At 52.1% G+C, this 18,588-nt stretch overlaps 1 protein-coding gene across 1 annotated transcript; it reads left to right on the top strand.

Moving 5' to 3' along the window:
- The first annotated feature begins 2,689 nt into the window (after window positions 1–2,689).
- Window positions 2,690–17,907, top strand: ARHGEF19 (Rho guanine nucleotide exchange factor 19). Its single transcript, XM_036747479.1, has 15 exons — window positions 2,690–3,080; window positions 4,913–5,209; window positions 6,197–6,305; window positions 6,400–6,476; window positions 6,717–6,979; window positions 7,272–7,432; window positions 8,088–8,240; window positions 10,830–10,959; window positions 11,403–11,477; window positions 12,399–12,488; window positions 13,966–14,132; window positions 14,552–14,710; window positions 15,182–15,261; window positions 16,881–16,985; window positions 17,750–17,907. The coding sequence occupies exons 1-15, from the start codon at window positions 2,690–2,692 to the stop codon at window positions 17,905–17,907; spliced, it is 2,415 nt and encodes an 804-aa protein (XP_036603374.1).
- The last annotated feature ends 681 nt before the right edge of the window (window positions 17,908–18,588 follow it).

Here is an 18,588-nt window from a genome sequence, read left to right as displayed (position 1 = left end):
TCAGAGCTGTGAGGGCCCTTAGAACACAGGATATCAGAGCTGGGAAGGCCCTTAGAACACAGAATATCAAAGCTGGGAGGGCCCTTAGAACACTGGATGTCAGAGCTGGGAGGGCCCTTAGAACACAGGATATCAGAGCTGGGAGGGCTCTTAGAACACAGGAGGTCAGAGCTGGGGGGGCCCTTAGAACACAGGACGTCAGAGCTGGGAGGGCCCTTAGAACACAGGATGTCAGAGCTGGGGAGCCCTTAGAACACAGGATGTCACACAGGATGTCAGAGCTGGGAGGGCCCTTAGAACACAGAATATCAAAGCTGGGAGAGCCCTTAGAACACAGGATGTCAGAGCTGAGAGGGCCCTTAGAACGCAGGATGTCAGAGCTGGGAGGGCCCTTAGAACGCAGGATGTCAGAGCTGGGGGGGGCCCTTAGAACGCAGGATGTCAGAGCTGGGGGGGCCCTTAGAACGCAGGATGTCAGAGCTGGGGGGGGGCCCTTAGAACGCAGGATGTCAGAGCTGGGGGGGCCCTTAGAACGCAGGATGTCAGAGCTGGGGGGGGCCCTTAGAACGCAGGATGTCAGAGCTGGGGGTCCCTTAGAACTCAGGATGTCAGAGCTGGGAGGGCCCTTAGAACGCAGAATGGCTGAGCTAGGAGGGCCCTTAGAACACAGGATGTCAGAGCTGGGGGGGAACCTTAAAGATCACCTTCTTCAGCCCCTCTTCCTTTTAGCAGAGAGAGTACTTTATGGCTTGCTGAATGTTTTACACAGTCTCATCTGAGCCCTGAAAGGCCACGTTTGGGACTGGACGTCATGGTTGATTGTGGAACTGGAGGGGATTTGTCAATCGATCACCAAACACTTATAAAACACCTACTGTGTGCTAGGTACTTCCGACAGGTATTAGAGATGCGAAGCCAACAGTGAGATAGTCCTTGCCTTCAAGGAGCTTCTATTCTACCTCGACCTCCTTACCAACCTGGGACTGGAGGAGGGGCTGGATGGTCAGCTGGTCAATAGAAAAGGGAGAAGGGACCTTGGAAGTCCAGCCTCCTCATTTTATACCTGAGAAAACTGAGGACCAGAGAATGATTTGCCCCAAATCATGCAGGTCCAGAGGGTCTCAGGGCTGGGATTTGGATTCAGGTCTCTTGACTCCAGGGCGATCATTGCCTTTTCCACTGAACCAGGTAGGGGAGGGGAGACAATGCTCTGAGGCAGGAAGGGACCCATCTCCAGGTAGGTCTGGGGGACTGTCCCTGGTACCTGTGACCATCGACTGCTCTGGCCCTTCCATGAGTTTGGGGCGGGATGGCTGGGGAGTGAAATATTAGACAAGCTGGACAGGATAGCAAAGAAATGCAGGCATTGTCCAGATGGTGAGGGATGGCTGAACTCCCCTGCCTTCTCCCCTCCCTGGGGCTCTGTTAGCCTCCTTTGTTCCATGTCTCTGACAATCTTTCTGTCTCTTTGTCTCTGTCTCTGTCTCTTTCTATCTCTGTCTCTGTCTCAGTCTCTGCCACCTCTGTATTCTCTGTGTTTGAGTATCTCTTTATGAATTCTGTGTCTCTGAGTTTCTCTGTCCTTGAGTAGCTTTCTGTATCTATGCCTCTGGGTATCTTTCTCTCTGTCTCTGGGTAACCAGCTCTCTGTATCTGTCCCTGAGTAGCCCCGTTCAGATCTCTCTGTGTCTATGCCTGAGTTATGCCCTGTCTCTGAGGGTTTCCTGGTCTATCTCTGTCCCTGCCTCTGTTTCTGGTCTTTTCTCCAGGAGGCTTGCCCAGTGGGCGGGCCTGGTTTTTTTTGGGGGGGGGGGTCTGTGTTGGGGCTGGTATTTCTGCCTCAAGGGAAAGGGAGATCTGGGTGGTGCCCCCCTTTCTCCCTGCCACAGAGCAAAGGTGGGGCAGGCCAAGCCTCTCCTCCCCCGCCCTCTCCCTTTCCCTTTCCTTGGCTCACCGCAGGGTTTGATGAATCAAACTCTTTGTCTGGGTGGGAGCTCCCCGAGCCAGCTGTGCAAAGCAGGGCTTCCCCAGAGAGCTTCATCTTGGGCTGGCCTGAGCCAGGCAGCAGGGTCCCAGGTAGGAGGCGAGGCCCTGGAAGAGGGGAGGGGAGGAAGAGCAAAAGGCTCTCAGGTTGGTGGCACTGAGCTAGGAGCCCCGGAAGGGACAGATTTCCCCCCAGGACTTCCTTTTCCTGCTTGTCAGACTGGGAGACAGATGGGAGGTGGAGAGATTCCTGCCTGGCCCGTCCTCCCCACCAGGCACTATATTTCCCTGGAACTCAGTTTCGTTACCTGTAAATGGAGGGATCTTTTAAAGGTCGTCTTGGCTCTAACATTCTTTGTTTCTGAAGTCTTTTCTATCTTCTGTCTTCTAAGACCTCTCCCAGTACTGACATTCTGGATTCAAAGGTCCCTCCTGGCTCTGACATCCTGTGTTCTAAGAGCCCTACCAGCTCTGACATTCTGTGTTCTAAGGGTCCTCCGAGCTCTGACATTCTCTGTTCTAAGGCCCTGCCAGTTCTGACATCCTGGGTTCTAAGGGCCCTCTTAGCTTTGATTTTTTTGTGTTCTATGGGCTGTTATTCCTTCTAGGGACTCTGTCCTGATCTGGGTCCTGGGTGGGGTAGGGTTTCTGACCAGTCTCTCCCTCTCTCTCCTACAGGCCCAGGTGGCCTGTGCAGCCCCCAGGCATGGATTACCGACCCTCTCCTCATTTCCAGCCTCACCTGGCTGGCTTTTACTGTGGGGGTTCTCAGTCAGGGTCCCTGGGGGGAATCCCAGGGAAAACCCCTCAGGACCTGGAGGAGTTGCCTCCCCCTGCCCGACACCCTGTTGCAGTGTGCCAGCAGGAGAGCCTGTCCTTTGCTGAGCTCCCAGGGCGCTTTGAGCTGGGCCACTGGCCTCTCAAGGTCCCACCTGCTTCTCATGGGCTGCTGTGGCCGCTGCCAGTAGCGACTCAGGACACCAGGGGCCCTGCCTTTGGAGATGACGGCCTAAGTGAGTTCTTAGGAGGACCCCGGAGTCCCCAGCATCCAGAACCCCAACGCCGCACCAGCCACAGTTCTGAGGAGAAATCTGCCTGTGAGTCCATTCCTTCCTCCAGTCTAGGGATGATGTCAGGGAGTGAAGCAGGCCCATTAGAAGCCAGACAGAAAATCCATCCAAATAACCTTTAATTGTTTCCAAAGCTGTTTTACATGTATTATTTCATGAGATCCTCTCAACAACCCTGTGAAGTAAGCGGGACAGGGATTTTTATCTTGATTTTATGTATGAGGAAATGAGGCCCAGATAAAGGAAGGACTTTGCCCAAGGTCTCAAACACTCTGACGCTGGGTCCTCTGGGACTGGCTGCCTTCCCCGAGATTCTCTCTTTTGAGTAAGTGCTCTGTGGCCACTGAGCTCGGCCAGGGCAGGAAGCCCTGTGCCTCCCTTTGTACCCTGGGGGATCGCAGACAGTTCTGGGGAAGGGATTGAGGGGACCTCCACAGGGAGGGCAGGTCTGTCATTTCAGCTGAATTCTACTGGCATTTATCAGAGGCCTGCTTGCTGTCGGTCCTTCCATGGCAGCCGAGGGTGGCATGTGGGGCTTAGGCTCTAGAGGCGTGGGTTCCCACACTCTCACTCTACCAGTGAGAAAACCAGGGAGGTTAAGTGATCTGCCCAAGGTCATGCAGGATGGAAGTGAAAGAAGCAGTATTGGACCCCAGGCAGGCCTTCTGCCTCTGAAACCACTGGGCCACACTGCCTCTGTGACTCAAGTGACTTACCAGACCAAAAGTTCCCTGAGAACAGGGACTGGGCTTTAATCAAAAGAATGTTGAATTTGGGGGGAAAAGAGAGAAAAGCAACTTTGTATGATCTGGAGAGACTAGCACAGAGCCCCGCACCAGCAGGCCCTTGATATAATGATAACAATCTTTAATTTAGTACTTACTATGTGCCTGGCACTGGGCTACGTGCTTTACAATTATTATTTCATTTGATACAACAGCCCTGGGGGTAGGTGCCATGATGTTGCCATTTTGCAGCTGAGGAAACTGAGGCAAACAGGGTTAAATGACTTGCCCAGGGTCACATAGTTAGTAAGTGTCTGAGGCCAAATTCGAACACAGGTCTTTCTGACTGTAGGCCCGGTGCTCTATCTCTTGGACCACCCAGCTGCCTCATCATATTCCAGCGGAAAGAATCCTGGGTTTGAATCCCAGCATTGACACTTAACTGTGTGGCAAATCATTGAGCAATCCTGGGGCCTCTGCTCTTAATCTTTTTGTAGATAGAACACTCACTGGGCCTGGAGTCAGGAAGATCTGAGTTCAAATCCAGCCTCAGGTTCTTACTGCCTATATGACCCTGGGCAAGTCACTTAATCCCTGTCTGCCTCAGTTTCTTCAGCTGTAAAAGAGGGATAAGATTAGCACCTATTTCATTGTGTGGCTCAAATGAGATAATATTTATAAAGCATAGCCTGTGGCACACAGTAGGTGCAACATAAATGCTTGCTCCCTTCTCCTTTCCCCCTCCCCTGTCGCCAGAAGACAAGTGCATTGAAAGGTTCAAAGTGTTTGGTTGGGACTAGGGTGCCCGTAGACAGTTGCCTTGGGCATGATACCCAGTGGGTGCAACAGGGAATTCATTGTAACATGACTTTTCATGAGGGCGCATATTTTTGATGACAGAAAATGGCTTTCTCAGTCTTTTCTTTGTAATAATTTAGGTGACACATTACAATAAGGGCTCAAAACCCTGGGAGGGTGGTTAGTCATGGGCTTGGGTAGGGTGAGGTTTTGTGTGTGTGATTTCTATCTTGCCACCCTGTCCTGGGTGCTCTGTAGAGACTCCAAGGCTCTCTTGCCCTGGTGCCCCTCTGTGTCCTGTGTCTCTGGAAACCTAAGCTCTGCCCTTCCCCCTAGGGCGGAAGATGCGGGTATATGAGAGCCAAGAGGTCACAGGGAGCCCCAGAGCCGAGGATGATGCTGTCTTCCCTGAGGTCGGGGTGGAGGTCCCTGAGCCTCATCCTGCTTTGGAAGTGCCACGGACCCTGGTGACAGCAGTGACTCCCCGGGTGGGACCCAAAGAACCAGAGAGGAGACGCTTCTCAGCTTCGGAGTTGATGAGCCGGCTCCAGTCTGCCCAAAGAAAGGCCACTCTCTCCCTGTGCCTGGGCAAAGGCCTGACCAAGGACCGAGGGCTCTGGGCTGCCAGGGAAGGTACCAGCTTAGGATAACAGAATCAACCATTCAGAGGATCTCGACTCAGGGTGCACCTTAAAGATAATTCTGTCCAACTCCATTATTGTACAAACCGGGAAACCAAGGCCCAAAGAAATTAAATTACTCATTCAAGGTCACATAGATCATGGAATCATGGGTTTGGAACTGGAAGGGTTCTTAGAGGTCATTAAATCCAACGTCCTTCATTTTACATATAAGTCAAAGATTGGGTGACTTGGCCAAAGTTACATAGTGTCTCAGGCAGGATTTGAACCCAGAAGACACTGGACACAGTGGAACCCAAACAAGAGAATCTTTATGTCCCTGCAGAATGGAGACCAAGTATGTCGGCGGGTCCTCCTGCCTCCAAGCCCAGTGCTTGACCTTGCTGAGATTAGTACCTGCTACTGTGGAAGAAAAGAAAGAATACTGGCTCTAGACTAAGGATCCCCGAGTTCAAATCCTACTTTTGATGCTTCCCTTGTCCTTTCTTTGGATCTTGGTTTCTTTGTAAAATGAAGGGGTTGGATGGACTGAGGCTCCTTCTGATTCTGGGGCTATGGTCCCAAGTCCTTTGCTCTCCCTGGACTCAGGGATGAGGGGGTTTCACTAGATGGCTTCTAGGGACCCAACTAGCTTTGGGTCTTATTCTAAAAATCGTGCCTTGGCCACTGTTAGCATCTCCTATGGGTCCCGTGGTCCCTGCCCTGGGCCATAGGGCCTATGCCTCGTGGGAAACATTAGTCCCTACTGCTAAACAACCCCCCTCCAATTTCCCTGGATATCAAACACCCCGAACTGGCGGTGTGTATACCAGGATCCCCTCGCTCTATGAGGCAGGACTGAGATCAAGCTCCCCATGACTATTACTCAACCCTGCTGGTTTTGGTATGGGGTGCATGGAATGTAAGCATCCTTAAGCCCTAAGAAGAAGGCAGGGTGAGCACTGGCACCATTCTGAGCCCTGGGTCTCACCCAATACAGGGAGAGCCCCTGAGAAGGAGCCGAGCTGCTCAGAGATGAGGGTCGATGGCCTTGTGCCCCCAGCCATAAGTGGTCCTAGTGAGAGGGATGACAGCTGGCCTGATACCAGGTAACTGCTCCCCGCTGCATGTCTGGGTCTCCCAAGCAACACCAAAGCCTGGGCACATAGAGGGGAGATAACTTGATGTCCATATTCCACCCAGGCCTGACCCACTAGAGGAAGCAGCCCCCAAAGCGTGGGCACCTCATGAGCGACGCCAGTCACGTTTCCTCCTTAATTGTAAGTAGACAAGCTACTGCCTCTGAGCTGGCCTGGGCAGGGAGAGAAGAGGAGATAGAGTCAGAGGCAGAGAGGAGGTGATTTTTAACAAAGAATGTTAGAACATGGTGCCTTAGAGCAGGGAAGGAGCCCTAGAGATGATCTGGATGGGGAAGGAGGGTCTGCAGTGGCAGGGTGCTGAGGGTGGGCAGGCTGGACCTTAGGGCCTTGGGGCTACCTCAGGCCCTCCCCCCCTCCCAGCTGTGCTGTACCAGGAGTACAGTGATGTGGCCAGTGACCGGGAGTTGCAGCGGCAGAAACACGAGGAGGACACCTTGGGGGAGGAAGCTGAGGAGGAGGAGGAGGGGCCGGGCCCACCTCGGGCCAACCTGTCCCCTAGCAGCTCCTTCCGAGCCCAACGCTCAGGCCGTGGCTCCACCTTCTCCCTGTGGCAGGACATCCCAGATGTTCGGAGCAGCGGCTTCCTGGCCATCATTGGCCTTCAAGAACGAAAGCTGCAGGAGGTGCTAGGGGCCCTAGGAGCCTTGGGGAACACGTGGGGGCCCCTGGAGCCTTGTGGAAACAGAGGCCCTGGGGAAAATGGGATCAGATTTTAGGGGAGGCCTCAAGCCTTGGGTGGGCTTCTCTAGGGAGCTCTGGGAAGGAGGTGGTATATGTGTGGGGGGGGTCCCCTCTCTGTCCAGCAGGGCCCCAGTGGGAGCTGTGCTAATCTTACTCACCTGGTCCTGGGCTCAGGAGGGCTGAGGGAGAGATGAAGCTGCTCATCCCTGTTCCCCTCCTTCCGTCCCTCTCAAGGCCAAGTTTGAGCTGATCACGTCAGAGGCCTCCTATATCCACAGTCTCTCTGTGGCTGTGGGCCACTTCATGGGCTCCTCGGAGCTGGCCGAGTGTCTGGGGGCCCAAGAAAAACAGTGGCTGTTCTCCAAGCTGTCCGAGGTCAAGGCCACCAGTGAGAGGTAAGTGGGTCTCTGCCCTACTCTGGGATACTTAGGGTGTGCTATAAAGGCCCAAGTATGGGATTTGGAGCCTGGCTCCACTACTGACTAGTGACATTGGACAGGTCACCTTCCTTCTCTGGCCTGTGGGGCTCCTTCTCTGTCAGATGTGGGGGTTGGACTAGAAGGTCTCTATGGTCTTTGCCACCTCTGACATTCTGTGTTCTAAGGGCCCTCCCAGCTCTGACATCCTGTGTTCTAAGGCCCCTGCTACCATGAACATTCTGTGTTCTGAGGACCCTCTCACTTCTCAAATGGGATCCCATGGTCTCGAGACTGGTCTGCTCTGCCTTCTAGGCACTGGCCAAAGTGCTTGTAGGGCTCATTTGTGGGTCCAGAGGCTAGCACTTGCCTCTGCTTTCTACCCTAGATATGGACTCTGTGTCTTTTGCCTTTGGGCCTGTCCATGGGGCAGAGCTTTGGGTCTTGGGTCTAATATCTTTGGGGCAGGGAACAGAGGAGCTGATAGAAGCAGAGATGAGGCTGCCTGGGGGTGGGGCAGGATGCTGAGGACACAGTCCATTCCCATTCTCCAGGCCAAGCTCCCTGCTGTGCCCATTTCCTCCTCTCTCTAGCCCCTCTTCCTCCACCCCCATGGCACTCCTGGCCCCCACAGGTTTCTGCAGGAGCTGGAGCAGCGCCTGGAGGAGGACATACTTCGATTTTGTGTGTGTGACATCGTCTTACGTCACTGCCCCGCCTTCCGGCGTGTCTACCTGCCTTACGTCACCAATCAGGCCTACCAAGAGAGCACCTACCAGCGACTGCTGTATGGGGCAGGGGTACCCGGAGGACCAGGGGAGGGGGATACAGCCTGACAGAGGCTGGTGGGGGCTGGGGGCTCTGCGGGGGAGGGGATAGATGGTTTGGGTGAAGCCATGGTCATGAGCTTTGTGGTAGGTGGGCATAGAGATTGGCCCAGAGCCAGAGTAAAGAGGGCATCCTTTTGTCTCCCCTGCTCTGAGCCCGCTCAGTGAGAGGACAGTGTCCAGGCTGAGAGCCCTGGATGTCACCAGCAGGTGACTAGTGATAATGATGTAGTGAGGGTGGGCCAGTCTTTGAAGCACATGCAGGTGAGAGGCAGCACAATGTTACGGGCAGACCTCTGTATGTGGAATAGGGAAGGCCTGGGTTTGAATCCCACCTCAGACACCTGCTAGCTTTGGGATCCCCAGCAAGTCACTCAGCCCTGTTGTGCCTCAGTTGTCTCATTTGTACATGATGACCTCTAAGGTCCAGCTCCAAATCTGGGATCTGAGGGTCAGATATTCCCAGCCTGGTTTCAGCCCAAGCGACTATGTGCAAGCTTGGGGGCAATCTGTTTCTGGGCACGTGTGGCTGGTAGGGCTCTTGCTAATGATGGTGGCGATGCTGGAAAAGTCGTCTGATTAGGGAGCCCAGTTTGCTAAGAGCTGGTCATAGCGCAGCAGTGGCTGACCATTGTGGTAGTAGCCTTCAGAATAATAATAGCTGACATTTATATAGTGGTGACCATGTGCCAAGCACTGTGTGTGAAGCACTTTCCAATGAATTATCTCACTGGATCCTCACAACAACCCTTCAAGGGAGGTGCTATTATTACCCCTACTTTACAGATAAGGAAACTGAGGCAAATGGAGGTTAAGTGACTTGCCCAGGGTCACACAGCTAGGAAGTGTCGAACTCAGGTCTTCCTGACTCCAGGCACAGGATCTGATGGTCCCACCTAGCTGATGCCACCTATAGAGAGCAGACAGTTAAGTAGAAGCAGCATGAGACTCATCCTGGCTTGTCACTTGCTGCTGTGTGACTGTCATATCTTATTTAATATCTGTGATTCTCAGTTTCCTCCTCTGTAAAATGGGGTGGCACCACCTGCCTTACCTCTCTACCAGGGCTGCTAGAGACAGTGCTCTATAAATGGCAAATCCCCACATGAAAGCAAACTTATGTTCTCGACTCTGTGCACTCTGAGGAACAAGGCAAAGTCCCTGCCCTCGAAGGGCTTAGAGTCTAGCTGGTCAAAGAGGACATAAACATGAATAAATGAACATTTATTATGTATCTATTGTGTGCCAAGCACTGTGCTAGGCACTGGGGATGCAGACAAAGAGGTGAGGTCATCCCTGCCCTCAGGGAGCTTATATTCTAATAGTGAGAGACCTGGCTTCTAGTCTTCATTCTGCTGTGTGACCATATCCAGGGGAAGGTGGCCAGGAAAAGGGAATTTCTGCCTGGGGAAGCCCGGGGCTGGCTAGCAGAACCAAAGGGCAGCCCATTGTCATGCCCTTGTCAGAGCTGGCAAGGATTGGGGAAGGGGAAGCTCTTGTTGGCATAGCGGGTGGCCCAAGATGTTCGCAGTGGTTGGATATGAAACATGGCCTTCAGTCAAGCTAGATATAGTCCTCTGGGCAATTTCTCACTCATTCACTTGCCAAATAAGCTTAGCCCCAGGGCAGAGTTTCTCATACAGAGAAGGAGGCTCAGGCGCTGGTCCAGATGGGGCTGTTCCCAAGTTGGGGGCAGCAGGTTGGGTGGCAAGATGTTCCAGGATGTCTGGGGTGGATGGAGGTGAATATGGGAAAAGGTTAAAACAAATACCGGATGTGCTAAAGACCAACTAAGCCAGGTAGATGTTGGATTTCAGAGGAAGAGGAGACCGCTGTGGTTGGGAGTGGTCAAGGAAGATGTCCGCTACCTGGTGGACCTTAACCTTGAGAGGTGGTTTGAAAGAGGGGCAGGATTTGTTGAAGCTGTCTCCTATAGAGAGGATGTGGGAATGCAAGTCGGGGCCGAACAAAGACACCCCCATCACCAAAGAGCCAAAGGAGGCAAGGGCAGAGACTTTGGGCTTGGAGGAATCCAGGGAGGTGGTATGCCTGTCAAATAATCAGTGAACATTTGTTAAGGCCTTTGTGCTATGTACTGAATCTATTGGATGCCAAGTACATATGGCAGTGGCCCATTAGACAAGAGGAGACCCGAGGGGATACAACTTAGTGGCTGTCTTTGAGTATCTGAAAGACTGTCATGGAAGAGATCAGACTAGCTTTGTTTTACCTGGACCCAAAGGGCAGAACTGTGAGTAACAAGAAGATACTGCTGACTGCAAGGAACAATACCCAGAACTGTCCCAAAGCAGAATAGCGCTGCCTCTGAACAGCCCCTGGAATTCAGGGTAGTGAGTTCCCTGTCTTTGGAATTCTTCAACTGGACGATGGATGACCTGTTTGTTAAGGATGTCATAGTGGGGAATCCTTGGCCACGTATGGGTTGGATGAGGTGGTCTCTTCCCTTCCATTCTGGATTCTGTGATTTTGTGGGACGATGGGTAGGGAATTAGGGGTGACTCTACTTCCCTCTCCTCTCTGCCCTCCAGACTGGAGAATCCCAAGTTTTCTAGCGTTCTGGCTCGTCTGGAAGAGGCCCCCATTTGCCAGCGCCTGCCTCTCACATCCTTCCTCATCCTGCCCTTCCAGAGAATCACCCGCCTGAAGATGCTAGTGGAGGTATCTAGACCGGGAAGTCTTTGCTGATCCTCTGAGTTATGAATGTTCTGCTCCCCCTCAAAGTATTTCTCCCTGTCTCCATTGGGCAAGCCCAGTAGGATGCCAACTCCTCTAGGGCAGGGGCTGTTTTCCTCTACATTCCCAACACTTGGTATGGGGCCTCGCCACAGAGCAGGCACTTAGTAAATGCCTTTTGGATGGAATTGGATCACAAAGCTGTGAGCCAGGCTTAGTGAGGGAGGGGAGAATGCCATGGGATGTCCTGGGAGACCGGAGTAGCCACCACTGGTCACAGTATCTGACCTCTAGTCTGAGAGGGCCCAGGCCTATTGCTAAGAGCTCTTCAGGACTTCTCTGGGCACTGCCTTACAGATACTGGGTGGAAGGTGGGAGAAGAATATCAGTGGTGTTTATCCAAATAGCACCTTTCCCATTGCTTCCAGAATATCCTGAAGCGCACTGGGCAAGGCTCACGGGGTGAGGACATGGCCACCAGGGCCTTCAATGAACTCAAGAAGGTGAGCTATACCCAACTGGAGTATTAAGCCTAGGGACTACCATCTGTCTGGCTCCACTAGTCCTTCTCACTGGCACCTCCCCTGATCTGACCCGGCCCTCCCTAGAAGGTTAGTTTCTATCCTTGAATTTGGTCCAGAGAGGGTGAGGTACCCATTCAGAGTCACACAGCAAGTCAAAGCTTAGCAAAAAACCAAAAACACCCAGAGGTCCTGACTTCACGGGGAAATCCCCTGGGAGATAGAGTCTAGACTCTGGTTGACTTTGCTCTGATTAGGGATTTCAGTCTCGACTGAACTGACACCTCAGGCCACATAATGACCACAGTGACCACAGAATGTGGACTGAAAGAAACTTTAGAACAGAGAATGTTAGAGCTAGAAAGGGCTCTTAGAATATAACGTCAGGGCTGAGAGGGCCCTTAGAACACAGAATGTGAGAGCTGGGAGGGGGGCCCTTAGAGCACAGAATGTCAGAAGTGGGAGGGCCCTTAGAACACGAGATGTCAGAACTGGTAAGACTTTCTAGACTCTCTCCTCTAGGCCAACTCTCTCACTAATACATAGCTGAAGAAACTAATGCCCGTTGAGGGGATGTGACATGTATAGAGGCACACAGGTGGGAAGAGGCCTAGACTAGAGTCCCGACATCCCAATTCTCCCAGGCCAGCCACAGAACTCTTGTCAAAGCCCAGACTTCTGAGCTCTGCTCCCTGTTCTTCCTCTGAAGTGAAGGAGGGTCTATGTCCAGTGTCCTGCCCTTTATGAACTTTGCACTTTCCCCTCTCCAAACAACACTGAGCTTAGCCCTAGACCCAAGCCCTTACCCCCTGAGGGCTGTGTGTGTGTCAGGGCTGGGGCCAGGGCTCCAGAGGGCAGAGGCTTCTGGGAGGTGACCTCTTCCTTGGCGCCTGCCCTCCCCAGCTGGTACAGGAGTGCAATGCCAGCGTGCAGTCGATGAAGAGGACAGAGGAACTCATCCATCTTAACAAGAAAATTCACTTTGAGAGTAAGGTGAGACTCTGAGGGGGAGGGGACAGGGACTCCAGAGTCATGGGGGTGGAGCTAGAGCAACAGCTCCTGAGAACCTTCTTTCCCAAGGGGGTCCCAAAGCCCCTCAGACACCCTCCTACCAGTATGTCACAGAAAACTTTGGCTCCAGTCTTGGCTGGACCACTTCTTCCTTGAGTAAGTTACTTCCTTCCTCTGAGCCTCAGTTTCCTTCTCTGAAAAATGGGGACCACAATCTTAGCACTAACTCCATCTCATAGCCTCAAGGACAGCCCATTTAAAAACTGGTTCTCAAATGCTTTCAAGGCATGAATGGTTCTTCTGATGGCTCCTGTTCTTTTATTTTCCTCCTTTTTTTAAAAAAAATTAATTTTTAGTTTTCAGCATTCGCTTTAATAAGATTTTGAGTTCTAAAATTTCCTCCTCCCTTCACTTCCCTCTCCCCAAGATGGTATGCAATTTGACATAGGTGAGACATGTACGATCTTTTTAAACGTATTTCCACATTAGTCATGTTGTGAATGAAGAATCAGAACAAAAGGGAAAAACCACAAGAAAGAAAGAAAAACCCAAAAAAGTGAAAATAGAATGCTTTGATCTGCATTCAGTCTCCAAAGTTCTTTCTCTGGATGTGGATAGCATTTTCTATCATGAGTCTTGGGAATTGTCTTAGATCCTTGCATTGCTGAGAAGAGCTAAGTCTATCACAGTTAGTCATCCCACAATGTGTCTGTTACTGTGTACAATGTTCTCCTGGTTCTGCTCACTTCACTCAGCATCAGTTCATATAAGTTTTTCCAGGTTTTTCTGAAGTCCACCTGCTCATTGTTTCTTATAGCACAACAGTATTCTATTACATTCATATACCACAACTTGCTCAGCCATTCCCCAATTGAGAGGCATCCCCTCAATTTCCAATTCTTGGCCACCACAAAAAGAAATGCTATAAATATTTTTGTACACGTGGACCCTTTTCCCATTTTTATGATCTCTTTGGGATACAAACCTACCAGTGGTATTGCTGGGCCAAAGGGTATGCACATTTTTTTTTTTTGGTTTTTTTTTTTTTTTTGTCAGGGCAGTTGGGGTTAAGTGACTTGCCCAAGGTCACACAGCTAGTACATGTGTCAAGTGTCTGAGGCCGGATTTGAACTCAGGTCCTTCTGACTCCAGGGCCGGTGCTCTACTGACTGCGCCACCTAGCTGCCCCTAGGGTATGCACATTTTTATAGCCCTTTGGGCAAAGTTCCAAATTGCTCTCCAGAATGATTGGATCAGATCCACCAACAATGCATTAGTGTTCCAATTTTTCCACATCTTCTCCACCATTTATCGTTTTCCTGTTTTGTCATGTTAGTCAGTCTGATAGGTGTGATGTGGTACCTCAGAGTTGTATAAATTTGTATTCTCTAATCAAGAGTGATCCGGAGCATTTTTTCAGATGACTATAGATTTGGCTGCTGTTCATCTTCTCTCCCAGATCTTCCCACTGATCTCCCAGTCCCGCTGGCTGGTGAGGCATGGGGAGCTGGTGGAGCTGGCACCCCCTACCATGCCTGCTGTCTCTGCTGCCAAGCCCAAGCTCTCCACCAAAGCCATCTATCTGCATGTCTTCAATGATTGCCTATTGCTTTCTCGAAGGAAGGAGTGAGTAAAGGGTCTTTGAGATTGGAAGGGTCATTTGGGGAGGTGAGGACAGGGGACCCACCCCACCTGGCACCCAGTTAGCTAATTGGCCAATCTTTACTGGGCTCAGGCCAGGTTTTGAAGCCACCAGGTGGACAGTGGCATGCTTAGTGTCAAAGTCAGGTGTGGACTCCTAAGTTCTTTATTCTTTCTTACATGGAAAAGCAGGCAGAGGCCACAGCTGGGGGAGATGGGATGAGGAGTTACCCTCATGGCCTGGGAGAAGGGAAAGGGGATGCCTTCTGGGTACTGACTTTAGAGACATAACAGTCTTGGCCCTGGAGTGGGCACATGGTCCTCAGATTCAGGTCTCCCCCATCTCGGCAGGGGCTCAGAGTTGGAGGGCATAGACTGATCTGGGTCTTCTCTGGCCCCTGCAGGATGGAGAAGTTTGCTGTCTTCCTTTATGCCAGGATGCCTGAGATCCGGGTGAAGGACCTGAGTTCCAAACTCCAGGGAATCCCAGGCCAAGTCTTTCTCCTCCAGTTCCTACATAGCCACCAGCCCAAGAGCCAGCTCCTCCTGAGGGCTCAGACAGAGTGAGTGCCCTCTCCCGAGGTCTGCTCTCAGACTGCCCAATTCCTCCCTGTTTGAGGATGAAGATGGTTAGTGTGCAGCTCAGGGCTGAGATTACCAAGCACGGGGCATTGGTTGTTTGTCCCACCAGAGGAGCTCTGGCTTCAACTGCATTGAGCCCTCTTTCTATTCACATTTGCCACATAGGGCCTGGAATAAGGCTGCCCCAGGAATTTTCCAGCTCTTTTCTTACCCTGACATCCAAGAGAGTTCCTGTGGCATGTGGTCCTACTCTGTGCTCCAAGATCCTCAGGGGGCACTAGGGAACAGAGGGTAGCCTGGGCTCAGACTATAGGAGAACATGGTTCTGGGAGTTGGAAAGTGTGGGCCTTTAGTCTGGGCAGCTGAACCTCTGAGCTCCAGGACAGGCAGGGAGCCCAGGCTTTGTAGAGAGAGATCTCTGGGCAGCTGTTGGGCCTCCAATGTCCCTCCAGAAGTGAGAAGCAGCGGTGGATCTCAGCCATGTGCCCTTCCAGCACCCAGGAGGACAAGGAAGCCATCAGTGAGAATGAAGGTACTACTTCTGGGGCCCTCTCAGCACGAATACTTCTTTGAGGGCCTGAGGACTTGGAAAGTTGAAGACCTAGTCCTGCCCACCATAAGCTTGAACTCTAGAAGGGAGGTCAAAATGCATGCGTGTATAATTATGGGAGAGAAATGAAAGACCAGGGAGTCTAATACTAGCCTGGTTCCACAGGAGTTCAAAGGGGAATGGCATTGCTGAGGAAGAGGCTAGTCTCCTCAGGAACAGCAGAGGCCTCATGAAGTAGGCAGGCCTTAAGCTGGGCCTTGGAGGATGAGTCCAGTCTAGATGAAGAGAGGGACAAGGACAGGGAGGGAGTGGTATGGCAGGGGAATGTCAGAGGACTCAGAGCCAGGGGGGACGTCTCCTTAGACACCATCCAGTGCAATTCCTTAGTTCATAAAATCCCAAACTCATAGAATTCAAGCTTCTAGGGACCTCAGTCAGTCAGTCAGCTAGCATTTATAAAGCACCTACTATGTGCCAGGCACCTACCATGTGTCATCAAGTTAAACCTCCTTATTTTGCTGTTGAGGAAACTGAGGTTCTAGAACCATTAGCCTTTCTATGAATAATCATGGTAGGCCTGGAGGGTAATGATGAGTTTGACCTGACTGGAGCAGAGGTGAATAATATAAAAGGAAGCTGGGAAATTAGATTAGAACCACACTAAGGCAGACCTTAAAGGCCAGGCTGAGGGATTTCTATTTTACCTCAGAGCCAATAGGGAGCCAGTGAATGTTTTCTGAGGCAGAGAGTGACATGGCCAGACTTATTTTGGCAACTGTGGGGAGGCAGGGATTGGAGACGGGAAGGATTGGGTACAGGGGGGCAGCTGGAGGCTATTGCCGTAGTCTAGGTGAGGGGTGATAAAGGTTTGAACTAGGGTTATGCCATGGGAGAAGGGGTTGGGATGCAGGAGGCGCAGTAGAGATCTTAATAACCAGTCAGTTGGGGGCAGCTGGGTGGCACAGTCGATAGAACACCAGCCCTGGAGTCAGGAGGACCTGAGTTCAAGTCCAACCCCAGACATTTACCAGCTGTGTTACCCTGGCTAAATCACTTGAGCCCAATTGCCTCTACAAACTAAAAAAAATTGGATGCAGTTGGTTCTGGACAAAGAGGAGTCTAAAATTTGGGGCCCAGGGGACTAAAGGTATTATGATATCACCAACAGAAGTGGAAACTTGAAGAGGGCCACGTTTAAGGGGGAAAGATGCTGAGTTTCTTTTTTCCTTTGGGGCATGTTGCATTTGAGATGTCAGTGGGTCACCCAGATGGGAAGGTCCGGCAGGCAGTTGTAGATGATGGCCTAGGGCTTGGGGGACAGATTGGATCAATAGATTTGGGAGCCGTCTGTATAGAAGAGATCATTGAACTGGAGAGGATGGAGGAGAACCCTGAGAGAGAGTAGAGAGAGGATGCAGGGGAAGAGGGCCCAGGATGGAGCCTGGAGGGAGCCCCACCCGTGGAGAGCAGGAAGAGAGAGTGAGGCCAGGGTCAGACGCAGGGCAGTGGGGAGAGGCAGCCAGCCCAGACCCTTCCTGCTCGAACCCTGCCTCTGGCGCTCTGCTTTGAACCCTGCTCTCTCTGATGTTGTGGACTGTCAGACCTCCCCCAGGTGCAGTGTATCAGAGCCTACAAGGCTCTGGAACCAGATGAGCTGACCCTTGAGAAGGCCGACATCTTGGCTGTGAGGACCAGGACCAGTGATGGTGAGAGCCACATGGCCTAGGAGTCTGTAGCCTTTCCTCCCCTCTCTGCTCCCACAGACCATGGAGATGGGGTGGAAGGCATTTCTGTGTACTTTTATACGAACCTCTCAAGGTCTTCCCCAACCCTCCCCTCCCCACCAGGCTCCTGCCACATACCCTTTCCTTAACCTTTGAAAGACAGATAGTACAGACAAAGAAATCTGCAGAATGTCGGAGCCAGGAGGGCCCTTAGAACACAGAGTGTCAGAGCTGGGAGGGTCCTTAGAACACAGAATGTCAAAGCTGGGAGGGCACTTAGAACACAGGATGTCAGAGCTGGGAGGGCCTTAGAACATAGAATGCCAGAGCTGGGAGGGCCTTAGAACACAGAATGTCAGAGCTGGGAGGGCCTTAGAACATAGAATGCCAGAGCTGGGAGGGCCTTAGAACACAGAATGTCAGAGCTGGGAGGGCCCTTAGAACAGGGAATGTCAGAGCTGGAAGGGCCCTTAGAATGGGGGATTGTCGGAGCTGGGAGGGCCCTTAGAACACAGGATGTCAGAGCAGGGAGGGGCCTGAGACCATCTAGTTCCCTCCCACTTGTTTTATAGATGAGGGAACCCAGGGAATGGAGATGATTTGCTTAAGATTCTATAGTTCCATAAATGGTGACATTTGAACCCAAGTCTCGAGACTTCAAATCTAGCACCCTTTCCTCCATTAGCAGACTTGTGTTAGGGGCTGGATTCCCACTCATACAAGGTGCCTGGCTCCTGTGCCTACAGGGTGGCTGGAGGGAATCCGCTTGGCAGATGGTGAGCGGGGCTGGGTGCCACAAGCCTACGTGGATGAGATCACCAGCCGCAGTGCCCGTCTTCGAAACATCCGGGAGACCAGAATGATCGAGAGTGCCACCAATAAACTACAGGAAGCCGCTGCATGATGGACAAGGGAGCGGCCTCTGACTCTAGCCTGAGATGCCCCGCAACCCTCCATCCCACCCCCACTGGCCTCGGTGCCTTCGACAGCGGCCTCCCCCCAGCCTCTACTGGAATCTCTGAGACAGGGCACCCACCCTGGCATGGAGGAGCCTGCCCTGCTGGGCCGTACCGTGGGGCAGATGACTTGAGGGGAAATGTCTCCTAGCTCCTTAGGCCTTAACTTCCTCAAGGGGTGGAGGGAGCAATGGTAACTGTGCCAGCCTCTCCTGGGGTGGGGGAGGGGAGCATGAAGAGTGGATGGGGGATCTCCTGGGGCTCTTGGCCCTAATTTTCCCTTGGGGCAAACTATTCTAGTGACTGAAGCGGGGAAGGATGTGGCTGGAACCTGCTGGACTCTTCTTCCCGGACAACCCAGTGAAAGCTGGGCGTTCTGTGTAATTAAATGACCTGCCTTTGTTTACTTGGGGTTCAGAGGTGTGGCTGCCTGCCCTGACGGAGGAAAGAGGAGATTGCTGATAACTGAGAAAGTCTAGCAAGAACAGCTCAGGCTCAGAAGCCTGGGGGGCCTTTCGTGGGAAAAGCCACCTTTCTGGAACTCTCTTTAGTAACTGTCGGAATGAGGTCAGGGCATATGACAAAGCATCATAGCATCATAGCATGTCAGACATGGAAAGGACCTTATA

Source organism: Trichosurus vulpecula, chromosome 2, assembly GCF_011100635.1.
Source record: "Trichosurus vulpecula isolate mTriVul1 chromosome 2, mTriVul1.pri, whole genome shotgun sequence".
Lineage (NCBI taxonomy): Eukaryota > Metazoa > Chordata > Mammalia > Diprotodontia > Phalangeridae > Trichosurus > Trichosurus vulpecula.
Note: the sequence above shows the minus strand (reverse complement) of the source record. Positions and strands in the feature narration are given on the sequence as shown.

What these genes read in the sequence shown, in the direction of transcription:
- ARHGEF19 (XM_036747479.1), top strand. Translation starts at nt 2,690, where the DNA reads ATGGATTACCGACCCTCTCCTCATTTCCAGCCTCACCTGGCTGGCTTT. An exon ending in TTCTGAGGAGAAATCTGCCT is followed by an intron (nt 3,081 to 4,912) that starts GTGAGTCCATTC and finishes CCTTCCCCCTAG; the next exon opens with GGCGGAAGATGCGGGTATAT. An exon ending in CTCCTGAGGGCTCAGACAGA is followed by an intron (nt 14,711 to 15,181) that starts GTGAGTGCCCTC and finishes ATGTCCCTCCAG; the next exon opens with AAGTGAGAAGCAGCGGTGGA.